This window comes from Hypanus sabinus, chromosome 1, assembly GCF_030144855.1.
Source record: "Hypanus sabinus isolate sHypSab1 chromosome 1, sHypSab1.hap1, whole genome shotgun sequence".
In the NCBI taxonomy this organism is placed as follows: domain Eukaryota; kingdom Metazoa; phylum Chordata; class Chondrichthyes; order Myliobatiformes; family Dasyatidae; genus Hypanus; species Hypanus sabinus.
The window spans coordinates 15,893,169-15,910,208 of NC_082706.1; the positions used below are offsets into that span (position 1 = coordinate 15,893,169).

General features: G+C 41.1%; 1 protein-coding gene across 2 annotated transcripts in view; it reads left to right on the plus strand.

Moving 5' to 3' along the window:
• The first annotated feature begins 4,752 nt into the window (after positions 1-4,752).
• The window catches only part of LOC132391655 (BCL2/adenovirus E1B 19 kDa protein-interacting protein 3-like), a 40,629-nt gene continuing 28,341 nt past the window's right edge, over positions 4,753-17,040 (plus strand). The window contains exons 1-2 of one of the 2 annotated variants that reach the window (XM_059965129.1): positions 4,777-4,956; positions 13,886-14,072. In XM_059965129.1, coding sequence (XP_059821112.1) covers positions 4,914-4,956; positions 13,886-14,072 — 230 coding nt within the window. In that variant the 5' untranslated portion in view covers positions 4,777-4,913. Of the gene's footprint in view, positions 4,957-13,885; positions 14,073-17,040 lie in introns of both variants that reach the window. The other variant, XM_059965138.1, reaches the window with a different exon arrangement.

The following is a 17,040-nucleotide window of genomic DNA, read 5'->3' on the forward strand; positions in this document are numbered from 1 at the left end:
TTGTGTTCAGCTTCAAGCAGTCTATCATAAACAAAAAAATTCTGAGGAAGCAGCACTTTCAAAAAGAATTGTCCAGTGTTATGGGTAACCTTAGGACAGACGGGAGATATTCAATGAAGTGAAAGATGATATGGGCAGCTAAGGAAAATAGACGGTCTGACCCGTGGGAAATATTAGTTTATGGACAGTTTTCAGGAACTGTAACGGGAACTGTCTATAATGGCTCTCAAGAACAGTAACGGGGAACTGCCTAAATTGGTTTTCAGGGATGGTAATAGGGGAACTGCCTTACATTGGTTTGCTGCCACACTGTGGTGCTACAGTAAATATAGATGATTCTTACGAATTCACCCTTTTAAATTGGAGCCTCCTAAAACCAAGACATCTCGAGGCTCCCAATGTTTTCACCTGTGTCAGATTTCTTGATTTTTGCTTAGCCTACATACTAACATTTTTTTTCAATGTTTCCCCTGCTGGGTACCAAGTTACCTTTGGCAAGGAGACTATTAAAGTTAAGTGAATGTCTATGTTGAAAGAAATTTGAAAACTGCCTGTACAAATTGTCTCAGGTAGCCTTTGAAAGGGAAGGATGTTGCCTGGAAATGATTCAAAAGAGCATAAGTGCTACTAAACTGCATGCCTAATCATTGGAATTGTGATCTACTAGCTGCTTCCTACTGTACTTCATGGAATGGAAATAACGACTAAGAAATCTTGATCTACGTTCTGTATCTCAAACAAAAGAAAATCTGCAGATGCTGGAAATTCGAGCAACACATAAAGTGCTGGAGGAGCTCAGCAGTCCAGGCAGCATCTAGAAAAAGAGTATACTTTTCCTAAATGCTGCCTGGCCTGCTGAGTTCCTACATTGTGTACGTTAGATAGATTGTATTTTTTGGAAAGTGCCCAATTACTAATTACAGCCCATAACTTGGGTTAGAATTGTAAAAATTTCAAGTATCTTATTATCTTGAGATAGCCTACATGTCACTTTTGGAAAGGTTGTGAAGTATTGCACATTGGGAGATCAAAAGTACAGAGACAGTTCACGGCCAACAACAAGACTTTTAACAAAGTTGATGTGCAGAGGGATTTTGAAGTCAAAGTCCATAGGTCCGTAGAAGTGGCTTCACAGGTTGACAGGATGGTAAAAGGGTGTTGACAGTTGGTGCTGATTCTATGGGCTGAAGGGCCTGTTTCTATGACTCTGAAGAAGTGTGTCACTATTTCCGATTAAGGATTTTTTGTTTGCTTCGTAGTTACCAATTTCTTAAGATTGAACTGGTGCTTTTATTTTCTTCAGTCAAGTAAGTTAGACCCGAATAGTTATTAGTGTATAAGAAAAATACTGTTATCATCTAGCTCTCCTCCTTCCCTTACTCCCCCTTCCCTCCCCTACCTTTTCATTGTGTCCTCTTCCCGAAGAAAGGTCTTGTCCTGAAATGTTGACTATGTTTTTCATTTCCATAGATGCTGCCTGGCCTGTTGAGTTCCTCCAACGTTGTGTGTGTGTGTGTGTGTTTTGCTTCAGACCATGAAGGCTCCGACTTTGAACCATGGCTACCGTGTTTGTAAATCTCGGTGTAGTTGTAGGAGAGTTGTTAAAGATGTGGGTGTGGCTGGCAAACCTATTACAGGGAACTGTAATAGTACCAAGTCCACTTTCCTTGCCTCCCCGCCCTAGAAAGTTAATTGTATGTGTAAATGAAGGAACAGCAATTGCAAACAATGGTGTTTCTATGTAAATAAAAGGAGCGGATCTCTCCACAATCTGAGTTTTACATATACAGCCAGAGGCTACCGCATTGTCCTCCGGAAATGCTTAGAAGGGAAAAAATGCCATGTACTCCAATTTAAAACTGAGACTGTTATTCTTATAAAACACTGCTAAACCACTTTCCCTCTCTCCTATGAGTCTGGTGATGATGGTCACACTATTTAAAACCTTTTCCATCATGGAGTATAATAACTTGAAGCTTTTTTAAAAATTAATTCTGATGTTTGATTAGTCTGCTTATGTTTCCTTCTGTTGCACTTTTGAGATTTATTATAATCATCTGACAGTTGTCATTGTTGTCCAGCAGGCCAGGGCTATTTGTAATACTGTGGAATACAAAAATGCAAGTCATTCCTATTTTAATTTCACAATATTGTAGCTTTCAAGCTGATACTTCTTTACAACGGTATTCCCTTGTGTAATTGTATCTGCTGACGAGAGGGATGGAGACAATGTTGTGTTTAAGGAAGTGGCATTTTGTGGGGTGGATGTTATGATGTTTTAGGCTTGCATGTTGCTTCAGTATTCTACCAACTTGTGATCCCTCATTCACTGCTGCCTATTGCTGATGGATAGTAGGCTACTGCTTTAGAGACACTAGACTATTTAATAACGACAAATCAGATCTAACTTTTCTGCACCCTTCATGATAGATGTTAAGGTTTAATCTCCTTTTGCTGCTGAATAAATTGGCAATTGGTTTTGTATTGTCACATCCACTGAGACGGTGAAAGGACCTGGACCCCCTGCAATAGGTCAACGGCTCATTGCACACGGCCTCAGACCCCTTATGTCAGGATGCTGTTCATCGACTGTAGCTCAGCATTTAACACCATCATTCCCACAATCCTGATTTGATAAGTTACAGAAGCGGGGCCTCTGTATTGCCCTCTGCAATTGGATCCTCAACTTCCTAACCAGAAGACCACAATCTGTGCAGATTGGTGAAAATATCTCCTCACTGATGAACCTCGGGTGTGTGCTTAGCCCACTACTCCAATCTCTCTATACCCATGACTGTGTGGCTAGGTATAGTTCAAATACCATTGATAAATTTGCTGATGATACAACCATTGTCTGTAGAATCTTGGATGGAGCTGAGAGAGTGTATGGAAGTGAGATATATCAACTAGTGGAATAGTGTCGCAGCAACAACCTCAGTAAGGTGAAAGAGCTAATTGTGAACTTCCAGGAGGGTAGGACATAGAGGTTCCTGGGTATCAAGACCTCTGAGGGCCTATAAAGAAGATGAGACTGCGACTATGCTTCATTAGGAGTTTGATGAGATTTGGTATGTCAACATTAACTTCTATAGATGTAATGTGGAGAGCATCCTGACAGGCTGTATCACTGTCTGGGCAGCTACTGTACAGGACCGAAAGAAGCTGTACAGGGTTGTAAGTTTAGTTGGCTCCATCTTGGGTACTAGCCTACAAAGTACCCAGAACATCTTCAGGAGCAGTGTCTCAGAAAGGCATCATCCATTACTAAGGACTCCCAGCACCCAGGGCATGCCACTTTCTCACCGTTACCATCGGGTAGGAGGTACAGAGCCTGAAGGGGTACCTACCGCAAGGCTCAGTGCTGGGACCCCAGTTGTTTACAATATATATTAATGATTTAGATGAGGGAATTAAATGCAGCATCTCTAAGTTTGCGGATGACATGAAGCTGGGTGGCGGTGTTAGCTGTGAGGAGGATGCAGGGTGACTTGGATAGGTTAGGTGAGTGGGTAAGTTCATGGCAGATGCAATTTAATGTGGATAAATGTGAGGTTATCCTCTTTGGTTGCAAGAACAGGAAAACAGATTATTATCTGAACGGTGGCCGATTAGGAAAAGGAGAGATGCAACGAGACCTGGGTGTCATTGTACACCAGTCATTGAAGGTGGGCATGCAGGTACAGCAGGCGGTGAAAAAGGCAAATGGTATGTTAGCATACATAGCAAAAGGATTTGAGTACAGGAGCGGGGAGGTTCTACTGCAGTTGTACAAGGCCTTGGTGAGACCGCACTTAGAACATTGTGTGCAGTTTTAGTCCCCTAATCTGAGGAAAGACATTCTTGCCATAGAGGGAGTACAGAGAAGGTTCACCAGAATGATTCCTGGGATGGCAGGACTTTCATATGAAGAAAGACTGGATCAACTAGGCTTGTACTCATTGGAATTTAGAAGATTGAGGGGGGATCCTATTGAAACGTATAAAATTCTAAAGGGATTGGACAGGCTAGATGCAGGAAGATTGTTTCCGATGTTGGGGAAGTCCAGAACGAGGGGTCACAGTTTAAGGATAAAGGGGAAGTCTTTCAGGACTGAGATGAGGAAAAACTTCTTCACACAGAGAGTGGTGAATCTGTGGAATTCTCTGCCACAGGAAACAGTTGAGGCCGGTTCATTGGCTGTATTTAAGAGGAAGTTGGATATGGCCCTTGTGGCTAAAGGGATCGGGGGTATGGAGAGAAAGCAGGTACAGGGTTCTGAGTTGGATGATCAGCCATGAACATACTGAATGGCGGTGCAGGCTTGAAGGGCCGAATGGCCTACTCCTGCACCTATTTTCTATGTTTCTATGAAGGCACACACTCAGCGATTCAGGAACAGCTTCTTCCCCTCTAAATGGACATTGAACTTTTGAACACTACCTCATTCTTAAAATGTATATTATGTCTGTTTTTGCATAAATTTAATCTATTCGATATACATACTATGTAATTTATTGATTATTTTTTCTTCTAATAAACCTGATTCTGTACATCTGAGACTTTACAGTGGGCAGTTTCCCTAATAAGCGATGATGGTTGCCATTATACCAGAGGCTAAACACGAATGCAGTGCTATGTGTGGGTTGGAATGCACAACTCTGACCCCTTCAGTGCATTTGTCATTGTTAAATAGACTTTGATGTAAAGACACTGCGATGACACGCCCCTTGGAACGACTGGTGACGCTGGAACGCGATGACGCAGTGATGACCGGCGTCCTTTCCCTGGCCTGACAACGGCTCGGCGCATGCGCGCTGATCCAGCAACCGAAAGCCGCCGAGTGCTTGCGTCGGGCCGGTGGGGAAATTCAAACAGCGAGGGGACGGACGGCCGCCCACTCCCCGCGACCGGGCGCACAGCGGGGCAGGTGCACCATGGCTGCCGCACAGCCACCCATCGAAGAGACAGGACTCAACGGTGAGTGTGAGGTGATGTGTGCGTATCCCACAGTCCGGAGCCTTGGGCAGCAACTTGCAGCCCACACCCCATCCATGGAGAAAGTGTGCAGGCGTTGGCGGAACCGCCGCAACGACCTCCTGCGGCTGCAGCCGGCCGCTGACGGTCTCCCGTTTCCCGAGGCGGCTCGGTGGTAAACAAAAACACGGGGGGGGAGGAAGTGTTAGCTGACTGACATCGGCCCCCAGCCAATGACGTGGCGCTGATGTGCGTCGGGCTGTGGTGCTGGCAGCTTTCGGCCAATGGAAAGTGGCAGGGGCGGGGTGAGTAAGGACAGCTGACTATCTTGACAACAGCTTTGGGCAAATTGTGGCCGCGGCCCAGGATACTCCATGGCCGCTTTGGCAACTGTCCCCGTCTCATTCCAGGCTAGTAGCTCAGCAGTACTCGGCGGCCAGTCGGAGGTCTCAGATCCCACCTCACCTAAACCTGACATATTTTACCCTGGCCCCCTGAAACATTTCATGGTAACTGATGTCTCTGTGATTTGAGAGAGCTTGCTGGACTTCATAATCACTATATTTTGCTTTGGGGGACATTTTGAATAGTTGCAGTTTGCAGTTTCTTTCCACCCTTCAATTCATATCCTGGTCTTTCAGTATAGTGAGGAGCATCTGTGCAGGATGTATAGTTAATCTGTCAGTACAAATTTATCCTCATCCTTGTAAAAGTTAAACAATTCTTCCCCCTCCCTTCTATATCCCACTTTGGTCTTTTACTACTTCTCACCTGCCTATTGCTTTCCCTTGGATCCTCCTTTCCTTTCTCATATGGTTCACTTACCTCTCCTATCAGATTCCTTCTTCTCCAGCCCTTGACTTTTCCAGCCCATCTGGCTTCACCCATCACCTCCCAGCTCGCTTCCATCCCGTCCCCGCCCCCCCCCCAACCGTTTTATTCTGCCGTCTTCCCCCTTCCTTTTCAGTCCTGAAGAAGACTCTAGGCCCAAAATGTTGACTGTTCACTCATTTCCATGGATGTTGCCTGACCTGCTGAGTTCCTCCATTTTTTAAAATAGAGCAGTAATTATTTGTAATGTACAGTTGCCAGATTGTATCTGTAAACGTGTATGGTTAATTTTGCACCAAAGTGTGTTTGTGCTGGATTCCCTTCTCCTGAAATTTCTTATATGTTATCATATCTACTCTGCATAACGTTGAGACTCTTAAATTGCCTGTGTGTTATGTTATATCGGCTCTGATAGTATCGACCAAAAAATCTCATGGGTGGTTTATTTTGGCGAACAAAAATTGGAACAGATTTAACATTCCATAATAGGAAAATAATAATAGAACATAACCGGCTGTCTTGTTTATGATCTTTTAATGTCACAGATGGAAGAGTGCAGTGTTACCTAAACTATTATATAAACTTTATCTTTATTACTGTTACTTCTTAAAAGGTAAAATTTCCATATTATAACACCTGCACTAATATGGACTTAATGTAATTTCATAGTTTCATTAGTATTGTGACAGTCCTTACATTTTCAAGCTGTTGCCTTACTGCTTGAGTTTCACTGTATTTTTTTGTCATTTGTAGCCAATATAAACGGAACACACCCTTTTAGTTTGCTGTCCCGGATGTGATTTAATCAGGGAGTGCCGAAAAACATTTTAACATAAGAGTGGCATCACAACTACTTAAGGAAGGAAATGGAGGCAGTGGCATTTGGGTCACCAGATTTATACATCGGTATTTTGAGTCTAACTGTGGTATTTACAATAGGCTGCATGGAGAAAAATATATACAATTACTCAGTATAACAATAGCCAGAATTGCTTGAAACTATAAAGTTATATATTGCAACTGTAACAGGATTGACTCGGCTTTGCTGTACATCTTTGCTTTTCAATTATGTTGTTTGGAAACAATTATAAGTTGCCAAACCAGGCCTGAATTGAAGAAATCATCCAGTGATTTTATGCAAGCATGTTATTGTAGTGCAATGAAATTGTTTCCTTAGTAATTGAGAATTCCGTTTATTTATATTTATTTATTTATAGCTGTAAGAAAAAGTTTGAACCCTTTTTTCTGCATTAATTACTTGTAAAATGTAGTCAGATCTTCATTTAAGTCCCAATAATAAACAAACGCAATCTACCTAAACTAATAACTCAGAAACAATTGTGCTACTTCTTGTCAATATTGAGTATACCATATAAACAATCACAGTCTGGGTTCATAATAGTATATGAACCTTTGGGGTAATGTCTTCTACAAAAGCTATTTGGATTAGGTGTTCCATTCACTGAGATGAGACTGGAGGTGTGGATTGTAGAGGTGTCCTGTCCTGTATATTAAAAAATTAAGTTACTGACAGCCTGCTCTTCTCAAGAAAGATCTGTTTATGTGCATCATGCCTCGATCAAAACAACTTTCAGAGATCCTTAGAGGAAGAATTGTAGAGATTCATGAACCTGGAAAATGCTACAAAAGCATTTCTAAAGACCTGGGTGTTTATCAGTCCACAGTAGTAGAAGCTATCTACAAATGGAGGAAATTCAATGTTGTTACTCTCCCTTGGAGAGGGTGTCTTGCAAAGATCACACCAGGAGCACAACGTGTAATGCTGAAGGAGGTGAAAAAGAACCCATGGGCAACAGCAAAAGACTTGCAGTAATCTCTAAAGCTTGGTAAAGTCTCTGTTCATGTGTCCACTACAAGAAAAACACTCAACAAGAATTGAGTTCATGGAAGGACACCATGTAGGAAACCGCTGTTCTCCAAAATCTGCTTCATGCCTCAAGGTTGCAGAAGACCTGAATGTTCCACAATGCTTATGGGACAGTGTGAACAGATGAGCCTAAAGTTGAACTCTTTTGACAGAAATGCATACCGCTTTGTTTGGAGGAAAAAAGGCACTGCACACCAACACCAAAACCTCATCCCATCTGTAAAGCATGGTGGAAGGAGCATTATGGTTTGGGACTGCTTTGCTGCCTTGGGGCCTGGACAAAGACCATGATCTGCAGTAGAACAAAAACTACCGTTCACCTGACAGTTCAACATACTGAAGGCTCTCTCTCTCTCTCTCTCTCTCTCTCCGTAATAAATGGACAGAGAGGTTGTGCTTTTTCACAGTGAGAGGGGACACCAACAAGAACAGACAACGTGTTAAAGTCTGTTGCGTTGCTTTTTTCTAAGTTCTCTGACTTGACTATCGGCAACAAACTCTCCACCAATGACAGAGAAAGAGAGAGAGATTAAAGGTAGAAATTAAATTGTTTCTGCAGATGAGCTTGCAGATACGGTGTTGAGCACCATCGTAGCTCCGCCCTTTGGCAAGTATAAGCCTTTTAAGTTGCTCTTTGTGGCAGCATCCAACACTTAGTGCCATGGCAGTTAATTTTTCACAAAATTCAGTGCTTTGACAGGGTGGGATTCGCGTGGGAAGTAGCTGAGGGGGAGATATGTTTTTTTTAAACTAGTGAATCAAATAAAAACAAAGTAGAAAATACAAGATGCCTGGCAGTGATAAATACTTCAGAATAAATACAGTCTTTGTTGAGAGCCAATCTGGAAAGTGTAGATAGTGGTCTGTTCTATGGAATAATTAACATTAATATATGCTTCCTCTAAACATTTTCTGCACCATGTGAGTTCCACAAGTAGCTGCTTTTATGCAATTTTAATAATATATTAGAGTTAAATGAGGAAGATGAAAACTCAGAACATCTGGTTGCTTTTGAGTATGTCTATATCAAACAGATAGCAAAAGGTTAATGTTTAGCTGATAACCATTGTTAATAAGTGAAGGAAAGCGATGAATATTGGCACAGAGACTGTCAGCAGCAGTCATTAGCATGAAAAAAAGTACACCAAATTTGGACTGTTCTCATTGATATGGTCGGATCCTGCTGGATTTTTAGACCTCGTCGAATTCTGTTAGTATCCTGTTAAGCAAATCCTCACTGCCTTTGTGCAATGAGATACAATGCCTCTCATAAAATCTCGTTCTACATAAATATTTTATTGGTATGTAAAAATACATTGAATACTAAGCAACATATACAAAATGCTGGCGAAGCAGCGGGTCAGGCAACATCTGTGGAAACGAATAGATAGTCGACATTTCAGGCCCTTCTTCAGGACTGAGAAGGAAGTGGGAAGATGGCAGAATAAAAAGGTGGAAGAAGATGTTAGGTGAAGCGAGGAAAGGTCGAGGGGGAAAAGGAATCTGGAGAGGAGAGTGGACCATAGGAAAAGGGAAGGAGGAAGGATCTATTGTGATTGTGAACAAAGTAACCAGGAGACACAGAAGTTGGTGATATAGAAGTCTTTATTCCGAACGACAAGCAGATATTATTCTAGAGACACTCTTGGAAGAAGAGGCTTCCTGACCCAATATTACATCACGTTTTATATATTAAAGGGCAAAGGTAACAACAGGACAATTTCTACAGTTATGTGTTCATAATGCTTCCTTTGAGTTTCAAGCACCTACAGCTTCCCACCAGTACACCCGAAATGAGTGTTAATAATCTTGCACTCATGCATACGCAGACACCTCAAGTGAATGGACGGATGTTTCTTGGTTTGCAATCACCCAAGTCTACAGGTCCAGAAAGATCATCGTTTTGGATTGCATTTTATATTCAATCTACAGTCTGCTGTTGAAACTGATTGCTGTTGAAATTAATATTTGTTCTGTTCCATAACTCCAGAATACGTCCAAACAAGGACCCAGGGGAAATAATAGGCAGGTGAAAGGAAATGAAAGGTCAGAGTGGGGAATAAAGGAAGTGGGAGTGGGGTGAATTGAATATTAAATTGTTTTAAAGCAAGGGTTCCAAACCTGGGGTCCACAGCCCCTTTGGTTAATGGTAGGGGTCTATGGCATAAAAAAGGTTAGGAACCCCTATATTAAAAGTTTACTGTACAGACAGAACATCTTATGCTTATAACTGATGTCAGTTTGCAAAAGGGTCATTACACCGATATCTTAATTTCTACATTTAATTGTGCTGCACTTAGCAAGTGATAGACTGTTAATGGAAGTTCCTTGTTTGAACTGTGATTTCTGTTGGACTGGATAATTAAATTTGCTAGGTTCTTCCATCTGCAGAATCTTTTGTGTTTAGATTTGTTTTGGTTCCATTGAGAGAAAGAGGGAAGCTAATTTAAATAAAGCTTGTAAGCTGAAGTTTTCATTGGTAATTCTAATGAATGATAAAAGTCAAATGAATTCCTAATTGTAATCATGAATAAATAAATTAGAGCCTGCAAGCATTAGTCATAAGAAGAAATTTGTTGTAATTTGACCTTTTGGTTGCATTTTAAAAGAAGAAGCCCTTTTTCTGACAAAGGTAATCGTTGTTTTAATTCCACACATTGCTGTCTTTATACTTATAAAATTATGTGTGATAAAAATAAACTTGGTTGGAGCTTAAGTAATAACCAGCGGTGCGGGCAGAGAAGTGATCAAAAGAAAGTGTTGGCATGCTGCCACAACTCCCAGTGCCTCAGAATTTCCTAGTTCATAATTATAGCGAAGAAGGCCATTTGGCCCATCAAATCTATCCCGGTTCCCAGTGAAATCTGGTTTTGCGAATTCTTTTCTTGTAACCTATTCTTCACTTGTCATTTAACAAACTCCCACCACCATTCTGCCATCGGCCACCTGCACTAGGAGCATTTTACTGTGTCTAGTTAACCTGTCAGCATGGCATTGGTAAGTGGGACACAATTGGAACACCTGCAGGAAATCCATGTGGTTAGAGGTAGGAATGTGTGGAGTGTGCACGATCACCCAGGGTCAGGATTACATCTTCTGGAGCTCTGAGATAGCTGCACTGTGCCACCTGGATGCAGACGATGACATGTGGCAATGTAAATGAGGTTTACAGACTTATAATACTTAAACCTATTTCTAGGAATAAGTGTTTATGTAAGTAAGGATTAAACTGCTTCCCTCTCCCAATTTGGTCAGTGTTGGCCGCTGAAATGTGTCTCAATATCATTTGGTTCCTGTATTGATTAGTATCTTTTGTTTGCTGCCATAGATGTGAGGGCAACAAATGTTGGGGAAGGTGATGTCAGATATCCCAAGTAGATTTTCAGCTACAGTTTGAGGCACAAGTTTGTGCTATTCTTGTCGTACCACTTTGTGTTTTTGCAGAACAGCTGAAGTGGAACATGTTTTCCTCCTACAGCAGTCGAGACTGAGTAAAGCAATTTCTGAGTTCAGATTGGTTAAATGCCATGTGCACTCTAAAGGAATTTCAGCACCACTGTTTTTAGCAATGATGTTCCTTCAACCCATTTGTACTTATTGTATGCTGCAAGTAGTTATGACTGTGGAAAGGTAGGTCAGTCCTTATACTTGTGGTTTTTCATCACTTGCTTGTTAAAATGTCTGCCTTCTTTGCTGAGTTAATGATGAAGACCTTTTAAATTAATTATTGAGAGTGTTTACAGGGCTGTGTTCATATGTGGATAAGTTGAAATAAGCCCAGGCATGATTAAATCGTACGCATGTTTATGTTGAATATGCTGAAGTAATGTCTAGAGTGGTTTAACTTACAGTTATGATCATAGAACAGATTCTATATGTCATATTTAGAAGGTATTTTTTTCAACTTATGTGTGACACGGTGGTGTAGAGGTTAATGTATTCAGGGTTTAATTAATCAGATTATTGCCGCTGTCTATATGTAGCTTGTATGTTCTCCCCATGACTGTATGGCTTTCTTTTGGGTGATCCAGGTTCCTCCCATGTTCCAAAGACATATGAGTGAGTTGTGGGACACAAAACAACACCTTCATTATGTTTTGATGTGATAAATAAAGCTCATTTTTAACTCTACTTAAAATCCGATGAAATTAAGCATATTCTTTAGAAAACATTTTGAATTGAGATGACAGAACAGAAGCTACCAGATGTCCATGACCATTTAAAGAATTGCAACGGTTTGCAAAGTTTTTTCTTTAGATGTAGGGTAAATTTGAGTAAATAAGGTCATTTGAAACTCTTACTTGGACTGGCCAAACTCTGTACAGTCGGCCCTCCTTATCCACAGGGGATTGGTTCCGAGACCCCCCGCAGATACCAAAAAACGCGGATGCTGAAGTCCCTTATTCAGCTTCTCAGTGCAGTGGTCTTTAGGACCCAGCGGAACCCTATTTAACTCTATTTAACATGTCTCAGTGCGGTGGACATCAGGACCTGGCGCCGCAGCTCTGAATCGGCAGTGTTTCTGTTCACAAAAATAATCACGATCACGATTGAAAATAAGGTGGAAATAATAAAGCGATCGGAAAGAGGTGAAACGCCATCAGTCGTTGGAAAAGCGTTAAGCTACAGTCAGTCAACGATCAGAACCATTTTAACGGAGCATGTGAAAGGCCCTGCCCCGATGAAAGCTACAATTATTACTAAGCAACACAATGGTTTGATTATTGAAATACAGACAGACATACTTTATTGAGCCCGAGGGAAATTGGGTTTCATCATAGTCGCACCAACCAAGACTGTAACAAAACCCATTAGTACGAATAGTACAAATACGTAGGTTTCTTAAGTGTTTTATAAGCATAGCAAGGTAAAATATATACTAAGAAAAACGTTTGACTAACTGACGCTAAATAATACTGGATGTACCTGTTCTGACTTCAAATCCGACTTAAAGACAGACTCAGGAATGGAACTCATTTATAACCCGGGGACTGCCTGTACTTTTGAGTCATTTCTAGATGACTTATACCTAATACAATATAAATGCTATGTAAATAGTTGTTATACTGTATTGTTTAGGGAATAATGACAAGAAAAAAATAGTCTGTACATGCTCAAGCAACGAGTGCTGGAGAGAGAACTTCCAGATCCTGATCCGCGGTTGGATGTATCCGCGCATGCGGAATCCATGGCTAAGGAGGGCCGACTGTACTCTTTTCACCCATCAGCTTTGTGCTTGACGGTCTTCAGTGACAATCAATAAACTAATGCCTCTTAGAATCATTGGCCTTTCCTCCAGATTCCTCTGTTGTCTTGCACTCATTTCTGTAACCGCATCCAGTCCTGTAATCCTATCATAATTCTAGATTAATTGTTAGAATTTAATTATTCTAGCTTTAGATAGCCATTTCTTTTAGCTCCTAGAGGTCCCTTCCTGAAACTTTCCATATCTTTCCTTGATTACGTTCTCCTTCCTTGGAAGTCTGCCTTTCACCACACTACTTGTTATTTATCCTACCCTAATATTTCCATCTGTGGTTTGGCATCAGTTTTAATTTAGTCACCAACTTGCGAAACATAATAAAATATTTTGCATTTGTTGTGAGTGTTATGTAAATAGAAGCCATTTAAATCTGTGCTTTCTCCTGTAATTTAAAGTTTAAACTCCAGTTTTAGATTTTCCCAAATGAAATATCTTTGTCATTCCTAAATATTGAGCATAATCAAAAGATTGTGGCAGTGCAAATGCGAAATTATTCCACGACATTTGTACAGCTTCTGCCATCTCTCTCCCTGCAGGGTTAATATTCTGAGTAAGTTTCTGATGTGTTTACTGTGCTGTCATAAAGGGATTTGCACATTTCTCTTAAGTAATCTTGTCTGGCAGCTACAAAAGGAAACCTGTGGGGCATTGCAAAGTACAAAGGGTATAGAGCAGCATTTATTAATTTTGTTCAACGCAGGGGAACTGGGGAGGGGACGTTCTCTAAGAATGGAAAAGTAATCCAATCAGTACATATACTGGAAACTATTAATGACATTTACAGAAGGATTTATTGGTAAATATCCAAATGAAATTTGCTGTCTGGTGTTTGTATTTTAAATGCATCCATTGTAGCATTAATAACTGAATGAATTTAACGTATAGCCTTCAAGAGAGAAGAAAGAAAATTGCATTCTAGATATCACCTTTGTTATTCTTAAAACCTTTAGGTTCTTGGGTGGAGTTGCACATAAAGAACAATGGGAATGGGAATGATAACGGCGCTGGGCGAAACGGAGGGTTGGAACATGTGCCCTCATCATCCTCCATCCATGACGGAGACATGGAAAAAATCCTTTTGGATGCCCAGCATGAATCTGGTCAGAGTAGCTCGAGGGGAAGTTCCCATGCTGACAGGTAAAGAATTACCAATTAATATAACATTTAAGAAAACTGCAGTCTTGATTCACAAAAGTGAAATCTTCTAAGGGCTGCTTTCTCTTTTGCTCAAAATTAAGTCCTCTGTGTACCCACAGTGCTGATTTTATGCATTTTTATTTCAACAGTGCTCCATTTGTTCTTTTAGGATTGTCTCCTTGTAGTGTTTTGGAAAAAAAAGATATTCTCCTGCATGGACGTACTATATTGCGCACTAGGAAGATAGATGCCAATGTCTTTGATCCCGTTGTGTTCCATATCCTTGTGACTAATTTAGAGTCAGGTGTTATGCAGCTCAGAAATGGGCACTTCACCCAACTTGCTCATATGGACCAAACTGCCTTCCTGGGCTGCTCCCATTTGCCTGTGTTTGGCCTATATCCCTTTAAACCAGGGATCCCTAACCTTTAATTTATGCCATGGACCAGTACCATTAACCATGGGCCCCAGGTTGGGGCGCCCTGCTCTAAAACTTTATTATCCATGTATCTGTTTGAATTCCTTGTTAAACATTATAATTGTACCTGCATTTATCACTTTCTCTGGCAGCCTACTGCCTTGTATGTGGAAAAAAAAATCCCTTGTGTTTCCTTTAATTTTTTTCCACTCACACCTTTTAAAATCTATGGTTTCTACTGATATGCTCCTGTACTTTGGTGGGTAGGGTGTGGGGAGGTGGAGAAAGCGTGTGACCATTCGCTTTATATATGTTTCCCATAGTTTTATAAACCTTAGTTGGGCCAACCCTCAGATTCCTACATTCCAGCCTGTCCAGACTCTCCAGTCCCAGTAACATCCTCGTGAATCCTTTATGTACCCTTCCCAGCTTTTGTGCTTTTCATCAGTAACTGCCCCTACTTCAGTCTTCACCCACAAGCTTCGTCCATGTTGTTGACAACTCCATATTCAGTGGTACGTCCAGTTTTGAGTTGGATGGTTGTGGGGCAAAAAAGTTGTTTAAATATTGAGGTAACACACATAAAATGTTGGAGGAACTCAGCAGGCCAGGCAGCATCTATGGAAAAGAGTACAATTAACATTTTGAGCTGAGACCCTTTAGCAGGACTGGAGAGAAAAAGATGAGTAGATTTAAAAGGTAGGGGGAGGGGAGGGGAAACAACAGGTGATAGGTGAGACCAGAAGGGGGAGGGGTGAAGTAAGGAGCTGGGAAATTGGCGAAAGAGATACAGGGGTGGGGATGGGGAAATTTAATAGAGGATAGAAGGCCAATGAAGAATTAAAAGAGGGGAGGAGCACCAGGGGGAGTAATGGGCAGACAAGGAGATATGGTGAGAGAGGGAAAAGAGAAAGGGGAATGGTTAAGGGGGGGGGGGGGAGTCATTACCGGAAATTCGAGAAATTGATGTTCATGCCAACAGGTTGGAGGACCCAGATAATATAAGGTGTTGTTCCTCCAACCTGAGCATCGGTTCCTCGAACTTCCAGTAATGCCTCCCCTTTCACCATTCCTCAGTTCCTTTTCCCTCTCTCACCTTATCTCCTTACCTGCCCAACACCTCCCTTTGGTGCTCCTCCCTTTTTTCTTCCCCCTTTTCCTTCTGTTCTCTCCTATATTCTCCCTTCTCCAGCCCTCTATCTCTTTGACCAATCAACTTCCCAACTCTTCACCTTACCCCTCCCCTCTCCTGGTTTCACCTATCACCTTGTGTTTCTCCCACCCCTCCCTCCACTTTTTAAATCTATCCTCATCCTTTTTTTTCTTCAGTCCTGCTGAAGGGTCTCAGCCTGCAATGTTGACAGTACTCTTTTCCATAAATGTTGCCTGGCCTGTTGAGTTCCTCCAGCATTTTGTATGTTGCTTGGATTTCCAGCACATGCAGATTTTCTCTTGTTTGTTTAATAATTGATTTTGATTGCAATGTGTTGAAGGTCATTAGAATCACAGAGCATTCCAGCATACCTGGGTACATGCTATCAGTGATACCTATCTCCACTGATCTCATTTGCCCACAGTAGGCCTGTCAATATCTTTAAACATTGTAATTCTATCTGATTTATTTCCTCTGGAAGCTCATTCCAAATATTCACCACCTCTTGCATGGGGAAAAACCTATCCCTCAGTTCTCTAAGTTTCTCCTCTCACACCTTAAACCTGTCCCCTCTAGTTCTAGACTCTCTGCCCTGAAGAAAAATATTCTTATTATTTACCCTGCCTATGCCCCTCAGAATTCTATAAATATCTACAGGGTCACTCCTCAGCCCCTTTCATTCCATTAAGAGTAAACTCATTTATTTTTATAGATCTGTGTAATGCTGAATATAATGGGGTTTGAAGGATAATGAGTAATTCTTCTCAAACCAAATGCTTGTTTAGAAATATGTCTATGAATTTGCCTTAAAATAAAAAACCTTGACAATACGTTCAAAGTACATATATTATCGAAGTATATATACATTATGCAACCTTGAGATTTGTTTTCCTACAAGCAGGCACAAAGCAAGAAACCCACAAGAACCCATTAATAAAGACCATCAAACACTAAATGTGCAGAGTGAGAAAAAAACAAATAGTGCAAGTAATAAAAATAAGCAAATGGCACTTAGAACAAAAGCGAGGCCTCAGACATGAAGCCTGGAGCAGGCCCACAGCCGCAGTGCAGTGAGCAGAACCAGTCCAACCCTTGCCTCTGGTCCTGACACCCTGACTTTTCACTCCATCCAACAACATTTGTTGATTACTCTTTTATTGGTTAGCAGTTTATTTTGTCCCACTAAAAAAAAACTGCAGATTGGTGAGGACTTTGTGGAGGAGCATCACTAAATAAATTTTGCTATGAATACCACTTTGTGATTATTGGCATCATGGTTCTTTGTAGAATTGTGTGAAGTTTCATCTTTCATTTTGTACTATAGCTTTGTTTGGTATGAAATCAATATTTGGCAGTTTCTTTTAAGATGGCGCTAGTGAAACACAGTGATGCCTTAC